The 17,566-nt window shown below is 36.8% G+C and overlaps 1 protein-coding gene across 1 annotated transcript in view; it reads right to left on the reverse strand.

The window, feature by feature from the left end:
* The window catches only part of CACNA2D1 (calcium channel, voltage-dependent, alpha 2/delta subunit 1), a 420,200-nt gene that overhangs the window by 205,283 nt on the left and 197,351 nt on the right, over nucleotides 1–17,566 (reverse strand). Inside the window, exon 4 of the mRNA XM_009882926.1 lies at nucleotides 16,315–16,374. Coding sequence (XP_009881228.1) covers nucleotides 16,315–16,374 — 60 coding nt within the window. The remainder of the gene's footprint in view (nucleotides 1–16,314; nucleotides 16,375–17,566) is intronic.

Genomic DNA, 17,566 nt, shown 5'->3' on the forward strand with positions numbered 1-17,566 from the left:
CTGACGCAAACCGTAGCCGTAGTAGCCAATGGGGCAGGATAAGAAGCTCTTGCTCTTATATCATCCCTATTATTTCAAGATTTGCTTACTTGGTTATCTGATCCCGCAGTCACTTGAAAACAGTGTTGAAATGGCTTTAATCTCCTTTAGTGAACTTTTAAAATTGTTGTTTTGCAATTTTAAACATTGTGGATGCTTTGGGTTTTTTTGGAAGAAGAATATGATATGGGGCAGCGTAGCAAACATCATCAATTTTGCACAAAACTTTTCAGCCCACACTATGTTCCAAAGACTTTTTCAAACCATTTTACTTCAGTCTGAGAGGAAACTCACCAAAGTCAACCAAACAGGCTCTGGAACAAGCCCCGTATGGACAAGTCTCATGTTATGGATAGGAAGTCACAAATACTATTACTATAGTCACAGTGGATACAAACACCAAAAATCAATATCCACTCCCATTCAAGTAGAAGAAAGATGTATAATATGCCTCTGGCCTACCCTGGCAGGTGGATAAGAAAAGGTAACAATTCAAAATGCTAATATCTCCCTCTTTTTCTCCCAACCAAACCTCCCTCAGTATTCTTTCCATCTCCTGAAGAACGACAAAAAAAATCTAGGATTTTATGTACTTGCATGTGTCACAAATGAACAGGAAAGAAAATGAAAAGGGGACTCTTTTGGAATTACTGAGTTTAAAAGAACAGGTTGCATGTATAAAGAAATACAAATAACTGTCTCTATATTCCTTCTCCAGTCCTCTAAGTCAAACGTAAGATAGGCAGAGAGGATCCTGAGAGACAAAAATCTTTTAAATCCTTTTTTAATTTTGGTAAACATATTCTTCCAAAAGGTTCAGGAAACGGCTAATCTTCTCATCACAGTGACTTCCTCAAAGTATAAGCAACTGTGAACGGTTTCTTTTATAAGGCAAAATGCAATCTATTACAAAGCAGATTTGCAGGTGGGAAAATGAAATTAATTTGTTGGCAGCTAATTAACCTCTATCTCACACTATCCTATCTGTTTAATTAAAGGAGCGAAGTATGTTCATTTTAATTTATTCAGCATTACTTTCTTTACTTGATGAAAGAACATGAAAATAAAATAAATAATAACAAAGAGAATTTGTCTAAAATGATTGCAGATTATCTAGATTGTGAATACTCAGACCAGTATAGTATAGGAGGCTAGTTAAACAATTTAGAAAAGAATTTAAATCAGAATCAGAAAAAAATCACAAAAATCTTTGAAGAAATAATTTTTTAACCAAGTAATGAGCAAACCTATAATACAACTTTTCCCAAAGAAAACGAGCTTACATTTGTTACATTGCTACTGTATTCTACTCATTATAGCCAACAAATAAGACCATGTTTAGGAATGTTGCAATCAATGGTTACTAAATATTTAAAAGGAATCAAGCCTTTAGGCACATGGCACTAAAGTGGAGGAAAAACTTGAGGATAGTTTCTCGGTTATTCGTGCTGGTGCCTGAGGACATCTGGTCTTCCCAAGGCTTATCCAAACCCAGCTGTGCGCTGAGGTGGGAGCCGGCCATAGCAGAGCCTAGGCTCTCTCTCTGGAGCTTCATCTCAAATTCCAGAACCTAGAATCTGAGAATAAATACTTCCATCTATTTTAAAAATTATATTTCTATCACTTTCTGCATGCAGATTCATATTTATTCAGCCCACACTTGGAGTCAGTCAGAAGCTGATAAAACTAATTAGTGCTGAGCAGAGACATAGCTAATGAAAAATGTTGATAGATCGCAACAGGAGATGAGGACTTTCTGTGGAGAAACCTTGGTTTGCTTACCGCTTCCGTTTTATATCAAATGATATGCAGGTAAGATACAATATATAAAGAAGGAACTACACAAAAATTAAATCCACAAGCTATGACGCCAGTATTACACAAGCAAGTTTATACTATCCTAACACCTCTGGCTTTGTAATGTGTTAAACAACCGATGGACACAAGTAACTGAATTATAACTTTTCCATTTAAGGAAAGGCCCCGCTGGTCCTTACATGCCTCCTGGCACTGAGCCACCCCCCGGGCCTCCCCCACCAGCCCAGGGGCGCAGGAGCCCTGTTTCAGCTCAGCCTGGGTCCCTCAGTCCCTGCCTCAGTAATGAGTAGGAGGGTCTGTCTCCAGCCCTGCCTCTGGTCTCATATCCTAGACAGACCTCTGCCCTTCGACAGACATCTTGGATGTACTCTGCAGCTCAACTCCAGCTCATCTATTTCCCTGGCCCCATCCCCTTTTCCTTCTGATGGTAGCCCCTAGATGAACCATGGATTTGTTTCTTCATTTGCAATGTCTGGAATCATTGATGGATCCTTTTACCAGCACCCAGCTCTGCCCATCCTGGCCAGCCCCACAGGACTGCACCCGTGGGTGAGGGCATGGTCACCTCCAGCTCCAGCTGGCCCGCTTTGGGACCGGCCGGCCCTCGCAGCACCCTCACCAAGGTATACTGCAAGGGTGCATTCCCCTTTCTTCCCAGCGTTTTCTAACCCTGCTGGAGCCACTTTCCAAAGCTCTTTTTTGAGCCTAACCCCAATTTTAAGTAAATAATGTTACTTATCTTTGCTATCATTTCACCCAAAGTTCAGCCGTCACTCTTATCATATCCTCTAACATAACAGAAGATTAATATTAGGTAATGGGGAATTTTGCAAATGAACTAAAATAAAAATGTTTAAAATACTTAAAACAACTGTTTTCTGCCCTAAAGAACAGAAGTAAACCAGTATCACCACATTGATACTTAATTTGTTCTCTACCATTTTATTTCATTTACAAAACTGACATTGTTATTTTGTAAACTCAGATCACCTACTTAAGTCCATGACAGCTTTAACCTGACTCCAGCTGCATCCTCTTGATGAAGAACAGAAGCTATAAGTTTCTTTGTTGCTTGTTTGTTTGTTTTCCTGTTTTGTACATTTTTTGGTTTTGTGTTGTTTTGGTTTTTCTTTAATTGGAAAGAGACTTTGGTCTGCTGGTGCCAGCGTTTTTCCCCAGACTGATTTCCATATTTATAAAAGAAAGGCCACCCATATTGTTTCCACTCACCACTGGATAAGAAGCTTTAAAAATTGAGTTGTAATAATACCAGATATTATTTCCCATTTATTTAAATGTCGTAATTTCTACCAAAAATACCCCCCATAGCCTCAGAACCAGACTAAGCACAGGCAAAGCTGCCAGCTATATAGTGCATTAGACTGCAGGGGCAGTAAAAGGTAGCCAAAGTCTGCTATGACTGTACCAAAACTTTGGAAAGCCAGCCTGGTGGCTGCTGGCTGTCAGTAGGATGGAGAACAGCAATCTCTCCTTGGAAGAATGCTCTTTTCCTTAAAACCAGTTTCAGCCCAAGCCTGCGCACATGATCCCAGCAGCGTGAGCAGAAAGCCTGGATCATTGGTGACCACTTCTGATTTCGTGTGCCAGTTTTGCCTGTTTCTTCTGATTCTTCCTAATCCTGCCCAGGGGCAGAAGTCAGAATAGTCCTGGGTTTTCACAACTCGGAGAAAGAAACAGCTAGTTCTGAATTTGCACGCCCTCATAGTTCAGAAATTGCAGACAATTTCAAAAATATTTCAAAACTAATATATATATATAATTCTTATTCTAGGCAGGAAACTATTGAAGTTCACATCATTTTAGCACTTCCACCAGAATCTATGGTAACATACGTAGGTGTGGGCTCTTACACTTTGTTTAAAATTCTTTTAGTGTTCAGCACTTCTTTGAAATTCATCTCTTTTCTAAAATTCAGAGTGGACAGACAGACAAATAACAAGAGATGTGAGGAAAGAGCCAATGAGCGGCATTTTAAACAAAAATAGCTATCTATTGTGAAAAGTGAAATTAAGACAGGTATTTGATGAAATAGACACACAGTTAGAAAGGCTCCTGCATACCTAACCAAAAATGTTACTGAAAAAGAGCTTAACACTAGAAGAACATAATAAAGTATGAAGTAAATTGGAAAGAATATATTAAATTGATTTGAGTTTGAATAAATGCATCATTTTTTCTCAAAATGTATCCTGTGATGCTTGAGGACTATTTCAGCCCAGCTCTCAACAATGCCATTACACGGTATTACAAAAGTGCAAACTGAGATTTCAGAAAGCCAAAAAAGAAGGAACTACAAGTGTTTGAGAAGGCATAATGGAAGATGGGAACCTTAGGCTGGAGAGGAAAGAAGAAGGAACACTGCAGCAAAGGGTGAAGTGTCTTGTCAAGGACAATGCCATGTTCACATCCAGAAAAGACACAGAGGTTTTATGCTAAAAAACACTATTCTGACGAGACCAGCACAGTCTGCATGCTATTTGGACACAACGAGTTGAAAATAACAGACACACACAAACCAGAGATATCAGGGTAGAGTGAGCATCAGCCAATTTTGCAAACTGAGCCCAAGGGCCAGGGCTCCTTTCCCACTGCACTCCGCAAAGATGCTGCTCATACTGAAGGCACTGAAACTACCTATTAGGTTTTCTTTGCTTGTATGTTCATTTCTGCTCAAATATTCCTGGTCTTTAAAATGTGACAGAGGTAAAATTTCAAAAGCAGAGGCAGACACTAGTTTAACTGCTTGCATTCTCAAAGTATCTGAACCCACCAGTTTTAGTCCTTTGCAGACCTGCAGAACTGAGATTCCCCTAACAGCGCGCACCCGTTTATAGCATAAGTACACACACACCCCCAGTAGATGATCTTTTTGTGCATATATACAAGTAGATACTTATATAAATACATGTGCAAGTGTACACACAGAAGAAAATTTATACAATTGATATATGCATATACACACATCCCACCTATTTAAGTAGGACTATAAGTAAGCTTATACCTTGTCTGATTCTTAAAATATTACCTCAACCTCATTTATGAACACTGAGAAATAGGAAAAAAACATATCTAATAACTCAGAAATGTGTAAACTTTAACTCTTTTTATCTTGAAGCAAGAAAGAAAACCATTTGATCTGTTTCATATTAAAGTATTTAGAACTCTTACAAATATAGTACTGTAATGTCTTATGCACAGATAAAAGGTTTTGACATATTCAGTTGTATTTCTTTTAATATTTCCTTATCAGTATGTAGATGACATGAGGAGCTGCATGAACTGATTTAAATGCATCCTATTCTTGACGAACATACTCCAAGTGCAATTAAATGTATGGATTTACACTGCTCTACTCTTACTAGTTCATGTACTGACTTCAGTGAACTATTCTTGTGTCAGCAAAATCTACTGATATGAATCTGCAAAGGAAATTCAGTCTTGCTGTCTATGTCATAGTTCTTTTTCATAAAATCAGTATTCATGATTGATAATCATAACATAATTCATAATATCGTAATTCTTTTCATAAAAATAGTGGGATATTTGCCCTACTACTCTTGGTAGTATGTCCGAGAAACTCATTAAACTGATGGATTTTTCCTTTGACATTCCTTCTTCCAACTTTCAAAATAAATTTATCCATAACTGCTATATATCTATTACTTTAAATAAAATGTGTTTTCTCTTGAACAGCATTTCCTCTTGGTCTTCATTCTTGACACAGGATGTTTACTGATCTGTAACCATGATACTTTTTAGGATAAAGCTTGTGTTATTCTCCACAGAGAGTATGATGTCTGTGTTTCAAAATAAAACACAGATCAATCCTGAACACAGACTGCTGCTCATCCATATTGTGCTTGTTAGAGCTGCCCCCAGGATATCTAAGCAATGTCTAGACACATTCAGTGGCATAGTATGCATCTGGAACCATCCTCAACTGCCTACATGCCTCCAATATTATCTCAATAGGTTTTATACCCTCAAATACTCTTGCATGTCCTGGTGTAACTGATGTAGCACCTGAAGCATGGGAACTCCCTAGTTTAATGCCTTGGAGATATTATTTTCTAAGCTGTACCACTTCACATTATTTCAGAGACTTTAAGCAGAGAAGTCCACAAAAATACACACACATATTATGACTTAAAGCCTCCTAAACATGACCTAGAGTAGTCACAAAACCAAGTCCAGTTTGAACACTGTCAATCTATGCCACTTCGTCCAACAGACAGGTCTGTAGATTTGTTTTATTCAACAGTATAGATTTAAAATGTAAGCTTTAGAAATGTTGTCCAGTTCCAATCTTGAACTTATTTCTTAAAGAAATGCCTCAGGGAGCCAGAATTAAGAATTTATCCCCTTTTTGCTACTACAGGGTCACTTCACCTTTCATAGTAGTCAGGCTGGCAATGCCAGTCCTCTGCCTTTTGCCCCCTACCCTACACTTGGCAGGAGGTAGAAAGTGTTGAATGAGCTGTGGTTTTAGGCAAGTCCTAGGCTCTGCTGAAAAGCTGAGGATCTGTGATCCTCATCTCCTGCATTATCCACCAGTTTTCCTTTTTTGCCACTCATACATTTAAACAGCAAGTCTCCACCTTGAATGCAGAATCTCAAAACATGACTTAAATTAGCTGAACGCTAATGCAGCAATGTTAATATTAGCAAATCTTTGTAGATATGTTTCATACACGTCTTACCCAAAGAAGACTGTACTTAAGTGTTACTCTGTAGTATCACATATATACTGTGCCAGGGCTTACGATGTTTTCCTCAATAGCGAACCTTATGAATGGCATCCAGCTCAAGGAAAACTTTGAGGCAGAATCACATTGGGGACCAAAAAAAAGAAAGACACCAAGAGAGATACTGGAAGTGTTTGGAATTAAATCTTTGTCCTGTGCTCCCCTGTAATAAGGAAAAGAATCTCTTTCCAAGTCAGCTGTCAGCAGAAGAAATGGCAACAAACATCACTTGGGATTAACGAATGTATTGATAATATTTTCAAAAAGAATGCAGCCTTAATCCGGCCTGTGTTTTTTTCTATTGGTATCCCTCACCAAAAGAAAAAAAAAAAATAATCACACTTTGCTGCACCAACATGACCCTAGCACAAAATACCTGCATGTACTAGTAAAATAAAACCAAAATGTTTTATCTGAGAGGTGGGGAAGTGATATGGCAAGACTATGTACTTCCTCAATGCATATTTTAAAATACTTTAAGTCTAGAAGTCATTTAAACTACTATACCCACGGCAAATTGGATTAAATTAAACTTGCCTATATGGAGAATATTCAGCCTGGTAGAAAACTTTTGCTGGAAGTCTTCTTTCACTTTTTAGGTGAAAAAAAAAATCACACACGAAGCATAAAAAAGTTTTATCAGGAGAAAACACCAGAATTTTGTGCAGGCACAGAAAAATATCAATAGAGCCAAGCTCCTTAGTTTTACTGTTCCCATGTGTAACTGCTGAGAAATGCAAGTTCTCTCTTGAGAAATGGTAATGCCCAAAGAACTAAGAAGAGAATCCTGCCCGAATTAATTATTCATCAGGGATTATTCATCCATTTTTAAAAGCAAAGATCTGTTCTGGATTAGCGTAGTCATATTTATATTTATTCTTCAGATTTTCAAGACAGTTACAATACACAGTGCTTTAATGCAGTATAATTTGGGACTACCAAATGGGAACCTGAAAATAGAATTATAGTGTTTTCCATAAACACATATATTACAGGCGGTCACAGAGTTGGCCTAGAGCTTTCAAGACTTGCTAAATCCTAATGTCCTTCCAATGAGACCTAGAATTGTTTGTGTATTTATTTATACAGTCCTGATTTGCTCATAGCTGAAAGCAAAAGTGAACTGGAGAAAAGTAAACAAATGCTTAACAGGCTCCATTTCTGGCCAAATTAGGTACATTATTTTTTATTGTTTGTTTGCATGATGTAGAAGAATGTTAACATATTGCTAACATTTGAAGAGTCTCTCTGCTCTGTATTATTTACATCTCTTTCTTTGTGGGAAAACATACAGAAATATCTGCAACTACTTGAATCACATATCACCATTTTCAGGACATAAAAGAACCACAGTTACAGCCTTTGTTTAAATTCTAATAAGAATTACACCATACTCAGGGGATGGAAGGATAAGAATTCCCAAATCCCTTGAGTAAAATGTGGCTCTTAATAATAGGATTGTCTAGTACTCCCAGAGGATTTTAAGTCAATGCAGAATGAAACTCTTACGATAAAAATTCCATTGTATTTCAGCTGCAAAACACTACAGGCATCGAACTTTTTTCTGTTTTCAAATAGTGCAAAAGCCACTGTTCTTAGAAGGTAAGTTCTTGGTATATTTTAAGTACATAATGCCTGGAAAATGCCTTTTTGTTGTCCTTAAGTCATTAGGCTTTGTCTTTTTTATTATTTCTTTTTTCATGGTATTTCATGACATGTCTCAGTCCTAAGAAACTTTTAAGTGCCTAAACCTTCCAAATTCCATGTTAGTTCTTTTTTTTCTTTCTAAAGATGGTGAGTCGTGACAAAGGCAGCCTGAAATTTTCACCTAGTATCTTACAAAAATCTTGTGGCAAAAGAACACGGTAAGCTATAAAGACGTGCATGACTCCTGTGTTCTTTTCATTTGAAAAAAAACAGAAGGAAATAGAGTGAAGCAAAACACAAATAACTCTATCCCATAAAATCCAACCCACTCATCTCAGAATTTCAGAAAGGCTCTATTTTTAATAAGGAATAATATGTGCAGTCCTAAGCCCATATCTACACCTTTCCAGTATTTGCCCCTTTTTAGAGGAAAGATTTTTAAAATATTTGGGGTCTAATTTGCTTTAAAAAAAAATCTCCAGGGTTGGCTGTTATGAATGGCATTACTTCTCTGAAGTAAGAATCAAAACTTTCTGATACTTTCTGAATTTCTCAGTCTTTTAGAAGTCTGCCTCCATTATGAAAAGCTAGATTTGGATGTTCCTGTCTTACTCCATTGATTAACACTTTGTGCATATTCAGTTATATCAGGGTTATTTTTCTTCTATTAAAAAAAGAAAAAAGATCTCTCCTCCTATTAGTAATTCAAAACCAGTAGAGTTAGTTAGGTTAATACTTCCTTTTCCAAAACATTGGCACATTTCCTAAATTCAGTGTAAAAAAGGTTCAGGATAACATGAATATGATTGGCAAAAGCGGCAAATGAGTTTGCCTTGGAGATGATGGAAACAGAGGAAACTAGTTAGATCCTGGTTATACTGACAAGAATGAATCAAGGAGAAAGATACTGCTAGTTTTGAACTGAAAATATTTGGTAAAGAATCTTACAGACAAAATAACCATCATCCTTGAAGGCCATTTCCAGTTGATTTTACTGATTCAACAAAGGTAGTAAAACAATGCTAAGAATTACATACCACAGATTTACATTAGCAACTAAATTTGAAGGTGAAGTGTAAAATCAAAAAACTAGTTAGCCTCATCTGTGTTACAAATTCAATGAAGTCTTAGAAAATATGCACAACAGCAGCCTGTAGAAAGCTTTTCTTATTGTACTTCTCTATAGTAAACTAAAGAACCTACAGGGTGTTAATAAATTGAGTACAATAGTAGCTTTTGCTTTTAATAAGATGTTTGTTCAGAGCTCACATTAAAGACTCATTCAAAATGAAGGTGATAATGCATACGTATGGTGTATTAATAATGAGAAATCACACCTTTCTTTCTTTTTTCCTTTCCTTCAGCTCTTTTTCAGAAGCTGCACATTTTTAACATGAGTTGCTGGTCAATAAGTAAAAAGAGTATTAGATGTCTTTTAACATATTTGATTTTTCAGATAAAATGGAATGTTTGAAAGATTCAGCAATGATTGAAGGTGTTTCTTCACTTTACTCTTAAAAGCTTTTTTGGCAAGTTCCTTACCAGGGAAGCACTTCACTTCCCAGAAGAGATTCTTGCAATGATTTATATTATAAAGTTACACTCCTATACTCAATGTAAACATATTAAGAGATGATGAATAACCAAAATCTAAAGACCAAAAGATATGGCAGAAAAACTAACTCCTCTATAGTTACACATTTACAATCCCTGCTTGTATATAATGATTCTGAGTGTAAAGGTACTGTTTGCCATCATCTATATCCACTTCCCAATTGGTTTAAAATTCCTAAGGTTTAAAAAAATAAATAAATCAAGGATTAAAAATGTGGTTACAAATATGTTCAAATGATTAATCACACTAACACTTCTATTTGGGTTATCCTTATACAGGCTCACCTTAGATCTTATACAACAGAAAAAAAGCATGGAAGAGCTCTCCTATGGCAACCCAGATTTTAGAGGAAGTCACTGATTTCTATACTCAAAGACTAACCTGAGAGAGTCTAGGAAGTTATAAAACTCCAGGCAGAAGCATTACACTTAAAAAGTTTTGTAATTGATATTTTTTTTTTTTGGCCTTTAAGTCACGTTTCTTATATCTAACTAGTGCTTTATAGAAATTTGTAAACCAGAAGGTATCACTGAGACTTCATGAGAATAAGAATCTGAACATTAGAGGTAGGATGCTGGGGATGGACAAATGGACAGTGGGATCCTGTTCCCAGTAAGGATTGCCAGACAAATTCTGCACTCATCTGGTGAAGCCTATGTCACGTGTCTCCTCACAGGCTTCTGCACGGGCACGTTCACAGTGAATTTCTACATTAAGATGAATCTCTTCTTACTAGTTACGGAGATCCTAGGAAAGGAAGGTGAGAGTCCTTCAAACACTGTAACTGGTGTATCTCTGGTCTTATTTTAAGAAAGCACTATTGAAAAACTTGCAGAAATACGTGTTCCTGCAGTACTCACTGTGCATTTTTATGAATCAAAAAGGTATACATGATTCCATAAGCATCAAATAAACATCAAAACAACCCCTAAACACACCCAATTTCAGTAAATATGATTCATTCTTATTTCCTCTGCACCTCACCTTCCAACCACTTCCAGTGCACACACAGAGCTCTGTCCCTCACGTAGAAAGATGTCAAAATGCAAACAACCACTGACAGAAAAAAGCTGATTTCCTTCCTTTCAGTGAGATATGGCACATTTAATTTAAATTATACACAAATGAAAGCTATATCTCACAGAAGAGAAGGTGGCACACAGCCCTTCAGAAAATAAAATATTATCCTCCCTAAAACCTTGACCATCTGCCTGTCAATTTAAATCAATCATTGGGCATTTTTTTTTCCAAATCACATAGACTTTAGAAGTGTGAGCCCTTATCCAAAATAAATCAAAATCAACAGAAGATTTATTTCACTAGGTTTTGGATCAGAGCATTGTGAGAAGATACAGACAGCTTTGACACTTTGCCCGATTTTAGTGTTGTAAAAACTTCTACAAAATTATGAAGTATATATGACTTCACTGGGAAAGGTTCCCACACCTACTCTGCGCCTGTGGGGACTGACTCCCTGGTCTGGAGCCAAATCTAAACAGCATCATTTCCCACAGATGCTCTTTGCACCCAAGAGGACTGTCAGAGGTACAAGCCATGAGAGAGCTGTATCCTCTCTCTGATGATCTGAGAGAAAAAGTATTGCAGGTTGTTCTCGTTACAGTTTTTCCCTCTTTCAAAAGACAAAGTATGTTTACTAAACTGCCTCTTCAGAATGAAACAGTATTAATTCTGAAAGTCTGGGGTTTTGTTTGTTTGTTTCCCAGTGGAAGCTTTTAACGTGAACTGTTTTAACATTTTTGTAACATCTACAGTAAATTACAGACAGTCCTGAAAATCTTCAATCTGCAAGGCACGACAAACACAGAGAGATGCCTACTCTTGCAGGTCACCTCTTGTATCAATTCTTGTGATGCGAGACTTGTTTTATCTCAGTTTTCCTTTTTATCTTCCAGTTCTTTGCTAAGCAAATTTTCACTACAGTTTTATGCAGCCAATATTTGCACAAGAAAAAAAAAAAAAAGTAATTCCATAGTATATTTCCATGATCTTTTGTCTTTACTTTTAAGCCCAGCTGGTACATAAACACCAGCCTGCACATTATTATGACAGCAAATACTATCTCAGAAATACCAGGACTCACAAAATCATCATTTACATGGAAGAATATAAAATGACATTATTGGTTAAAAGATAAGGCGTGTTGAAAGGATTTTTCATGTGGCATGTTAATGTGATAATTAATTCCTAAAAGTCTGAGTTTCAGTCTTCATATAAATAAGTGGATGCTAATAGGCCATCCATAAAGATGCCCCTTGTTAAAATACAAATGAGATATCCCTTATGTTTATACATGTGTAAGTACAATTAATATTGCAACCCAACTGGAAACAAAATTGCTTTAGTTAACCAACCATTGCAAGGCAATCAAATATGGGATCAAATGTAATTGTAGAAGATCCATTTGGGGAATAACAGCAATTATTTCATACAGAGTTCTCCCCTCCATCTTCCAATTCACGTACAATTTTTTTTCATGCGTCTCTATGCCAGAAAAATAATTGGACCATCACAAGTGTCAAAACCACCCCCCTTTCACTCTGCAGCATACAAGAATATTCGAACTGACAGGGCTGTTTCATTTAGAAATATTGGTTTGTACCTCTGGTTTGTAACTGCATTAATCTAAAAACATTTAAGTAGGTTTTATTTCTCCAGCTGTACATGCAGTTAGGGAATTGGGCAATACCGATGGAGTAGAAAGCAGAGAATGGTATTTCTTTATTTGACAAAAGCTAAGTGCTTTGGATATGCCTTCACAAACTTCACAAATATTTTCTAAAGACTTAATAGTTTCATAACAGGTAAGTATTATTTTAGGGCTGTAGATGCAAACTGCAGTTCAGATATTTTAACTGACTTTGTGCTTAATCAGGAAACAACACATTACAATTGAATATTAATGATTTTATTTTCCTTTTTTACTCAGAGGACATTCATTATTCTTAATTATTATTTTTAATTAATATTCCTTTGAATAATTTTGCACTTTTTAGTAAATCAATAAATAATTGCCAAGATTATTTTGTTATTTAATTATCAATGTAAAATACCAAAATCCATTATGATCTTTATTTCTGTCACTTAGCGAAAAACTAATGGTAAATATGTAAGATACATGCTCTTAACTCATTTTAGATTTTTATTTTTGTTCTTGAGACATTCAATATACAACTAAAAAGTATTGATTTATTAATGAGAAGAATATATATAGCCCCCAGTGTCAATCTGTGTATTTAGAAAGCTATGCAATATGACAGAAGGACAAGAATATGAAAATACTTTAGCAAATACCAGATATTCTCTGTTCAGTGGGTTGCTGGGTCACAGCTTCCCAAATTCAAATTAATATCAGTCTGAGATTTCTATGTTCAGAGCTATTTTTGATTTTGGTAAACATGAATGGTATTTCAGATAAAACAAAACAACAAAAAAATATAAATTATTAAACTTTAGTAAAGATTTCTTTAACTAGTGATCCTGCCAAGATCATGGAGCAGATCCTCCTGGAAATTATGCTAAGGCACATGGAGGACAGGAAGGCGAATGGTGACAGCCAACATGGCTTCACTAAGGGCAAATTGCATCTGGCAAATTTGGTAGCCTTCTACAAGAGGTTATAGCATCAGCGGAGAAGGGAAGAACAACTGACATCATCTACCTGGACTTGTGCAAAGCATTTGATACTGTCCCACACAACATCCTTGTCTTTCAAATGGAGAGACATGGATTTGATGAGTGGACCACTCAGCAGATAAGGAGTTGACTGGATGGCACTCAAAGAATTGCAGTCAACTGCTCAATGTCCAGGTAGAGACCAGTGACAAGTGGTGTCCTTCAGGGGTCTGTGCTGGGACCAGTATTATTTAACATCTTTGCTGGGGACATGGACAGCGGGGTTGAGTGCACCCTCAGAGAGTTTGTGGATAACACCAAACTGAGTGGTATGGTTGACAGGCTGGAGGGAAGGGATGCCAAATCTGGACCTTCAAAGGTTTTTCCCCTGTACTAGGTAATTTCAAAAGACCATATCTGAGGATACTGAATTTTTATTATACTGTGACATTAACCCGCAAATAAAATCTTTGATGTCTTTAATGCTTACACACTTCTTTTCCTGCACACTGCAATAACTACCCTTCTCATTGCAGGGAGGTTGGACTAGATGACCTTTAAAGTGCCCTTTCAACCCCAAGTATTCTACGATTCTAATAAGCATTCATATTTTGAATAAGGTGTTAGAACAACCACTCTGGCAGTCTTTTGATTGACACATCCCTTATAGCTCTATATAGGCCTTGGTGTTATGGCCAGCCAGCCCTCTTTGCCCTTCGTCTTTTGGATTTGTTCCACTGAAGTCAGCCCATATATACTTCCCCAGAAGGAATGTTTGTGATATTTTCTCCTTAAAACTCCATAGGCTATTATTCGGCTGCAGTGTGACTGTCAAGGACATTGCTGATCATGAGCTCATTAGAAGCAGAAATAGATTGTCCCAAAGACTTTCTTTCTACAGTGACTCATGTGCAATGCTGCTGGAAGGGCTTTCATCACCCAAAACCAAATCCTGGACAAGAAATAAAACTTCATACAACATGATGTAGACCATTCATAATGCTATCAGAAGTACTTTAAGAACCCTCACCCTCAGAAAGTTTTATAGTATATCTTCAATTTTCCATCACAGCCATTAGGAGAATGAATCTTCCAGTGAAAATTAAGTTTATCAGAAAGATCTGTGTGCAAACTAATTTGAGCAGGCATTTTCTAAAAAGTAGGCCAGAAGAGAAGAAAGATTACTTCTGGCAAAAATGGAACAAATTAAATTATAAAAGGCTTAATACATTTATTTGAAATTTAATTGCATAACCTAATGTCAAGGTTATTATATGGTGCACACTGTTCTCATCCAAATTCAAAACAGTAAAGCACAAGCTCAGTTTGCAGTTACTTTATTATAAATCCAACTGCATTTTTCTTTATTTTATTCTGACCACAGTCTTTTCCTGAGCCACAACATTAATATAAAATCACATTTCAAAATTACTTTGCGATCTCTCTTCGTCAATGAATTCTGGTAAGACCAGAAGCCTCTCTGGTATGACTGACTTCTGCTCCAAGTAAAGGGCAAAAAAGAAAACCAAAAGCTGAGACAGTGTTGTTGTCCTGATGCCAGTGTGTACAGCAAGAAGCAAAATGATTAGAAAGAGCATCTGACCGTATCCACATTATTCTGCACTGGGTCCATCAAACCTGCAGGTTTTGTTTTCTATTCAAAACAGAGACAGATCAGCAGAAAAGGTTTCTGTGGCATTTGCATTATTGCATCCCTATGGAATATGCATTCTGTGTTTTACTGTGTATTAGAAGCTGTGCCTGTGCAGAGAGCACACCTAAAAGCACTCAGTCTGTGTCCAGACCCTCTTTGCATTCCTAAAAGCCAGTCACTCTTATCTGAATTATTTGGCCCAACCTTAGTGGGTTTTTTTTTGGTCGGTTTGTGTTCAAATCTCCAAGTGTCTGAGGAACACTAGATCAGAAAGGACATTACAGCAAACCTTTGCGCATTTAGCTGTGTGCCACTATGATTCTAGTGGACGTGCAAACACAGACTAGGTTTGTAGCAGCATCACGTAAAAGCACCATCTGCTTTTATTTCTGAAAGAACAGGTAATGAAGGCATAATAAATGACTTTGACACTTAGCAGGGAACTGTAGCTTAAAATTCACAGGCTTATAATCATGCAGCACAATATTAATTTGGCTTGATCGGTAATAAAATATTAATGTTGTACGTTTTACACTTGTTTTTCAGAAAAGTCTGAAATGATTGAAGAGGATAGTTTAGTGTTTGACCAGGTTAGGGCCTGTTTGAGTAGTACTAGCATATTGAAGAGAAGGGATGTAGTTATTTAAGTATGGAAAAGGATTTTTAAAAAATAGTCTATGACTCAATATGCACAGTCACGGAGATAACCAAATCCTTCTATATTAAGCTTTTTTCTACTTTTTTCCACCACATAAGAAAAAAAAACACAAAACCCTCATAAAAATCTTTTCTACTATTTTGTGTTTCAGTGCTTGGAGTAGAACACTTTTAACTTATAGTAAACATCACTCAGATGTCTTCTCTGTAATCATTCATTGTCAAAACAAACAGATGTCTTGTGTACACCCCAGAGCTACTTCCCTGGGTCTGTGAAGCTCCCTATGAGCTTCTGAAGTGAAAAGTCCACTTTGTTCTCCAGACACCCAGACTGAGTCTCTGTTTACTGTATAAAATAAAATGTCCATTCATAGTCAATGGCTTTTCCTGTGGTGGCTATATAAACAACAGGTTTGTAAGAATATAGTTAAAATTTCAAAGAGGAAAAATTTGAGAAGGTTAAAAGAAGAAAAACTGAAACTTACCCCAAACTCATCCCTCCACTGATGTGATGCTTGGTACTTCTCTGCTTCTTTAGCGAGGCGCTGAAGACAAAGAGAGGACATACATTTTAGTCTTTACTGCTTCTTCACACAGCAAAGGCTTTCTTTTTTTTTTTTTATTTCTTCATATACATGTTTTCTCTATACAATTTTCTATATATCTATGCTTTTTTACACTTATTTGAAAATTATGTGTATTTGAGTAAAGATGCACCATCTCATTTCAAACATGCTGTTTTTCTGTATCACTTGCTTATTTAAGTACTATAATCATGCATCAAAAAGCTTAACCGTTATTCCAATATCATTTAAGAAGTTCAAGTTCAAAATCCATTAATATCCTTCTGAAAATACTTTCTCTTTACACACACCACCCTGCCTTATATGTATTAATTTAATCTACCATCCAATGGCAAGTATTATGGGCATTTGTTTCTCCATTAAATTATTTAGCTTCAATTATAGGAAGTACTGACATCCCCTGTGATTGTTAGGGAGCTATAAAAACTCGGTAATTGGGACTAGCTGTGGTCTGGTCCCATGGACTGAATGCACATTAGCAGTTGGAGTAACAGACATGCTCCTAGAGGGCCTTTTTCCCGTTTAAATTAATTTGAAAGAAATCCAGTTTGTCCACTCAGCCCCACGGGAAGCAAAGCACAGTGCACAGGAATGATCAGATTATGCACTTTCGAATCAATATCTCTTGTACAGACACATCTATTGGGTTGGTGATGTCCCTCCTCATACAAAATTATAAATCCTTGAAAAAAAGAAAGCTGTTGGTAACACGCTTATGAGAAGTTTACCACAATTTTGCATGTCCAAATTGCCACGCATCACACGTGTTCTGCAGCTGAGCTGCCCACAGTATCCTAGTGCTGGCAGCCCTGGAGGCAAACACCCAGCCTGAGAGCAAGCAAGCTCGCTCTGAAGAAGCAGCTACCTGATGTGAACAAAGTTCATGTGGATTCAGCCATGTCCTAATTGTTGAGGGACTTACTTTGAGGACTAAATCATTTTATAGCCCAATAAACATTTTAGCAACTGTTTCTGGGGAGTTCTGCACAGTAACTCTGATGATCCTTTCAATATTCAGACCAATTCCTACACAAAATGAACTGGTGGTCTAAGTCACGTTTTCAGTTGAGTTAACTGTCAGTTCTTGCCAACGACCAAAAAGGGTATGACCAGAAAGTTCAGGCCAGCTGGAATCACAGAGATGGTGCTGTCA

This window comes from Charadrius vociferus, unplaced genomic scaffold (assembly GCF_000708025.1).
Source record: "Charadrius vociferus isolate BGI_N301 unplaced genomic scaffold, ASM70802v2 scaffold32, whole genome shotgun sequence".
Lineage (NCBI taxonomy): Eukaryota > Metazoa > Chordata > Aves > Charadriiformes > Charadriidae > Charadrius > Charadrius vociferus.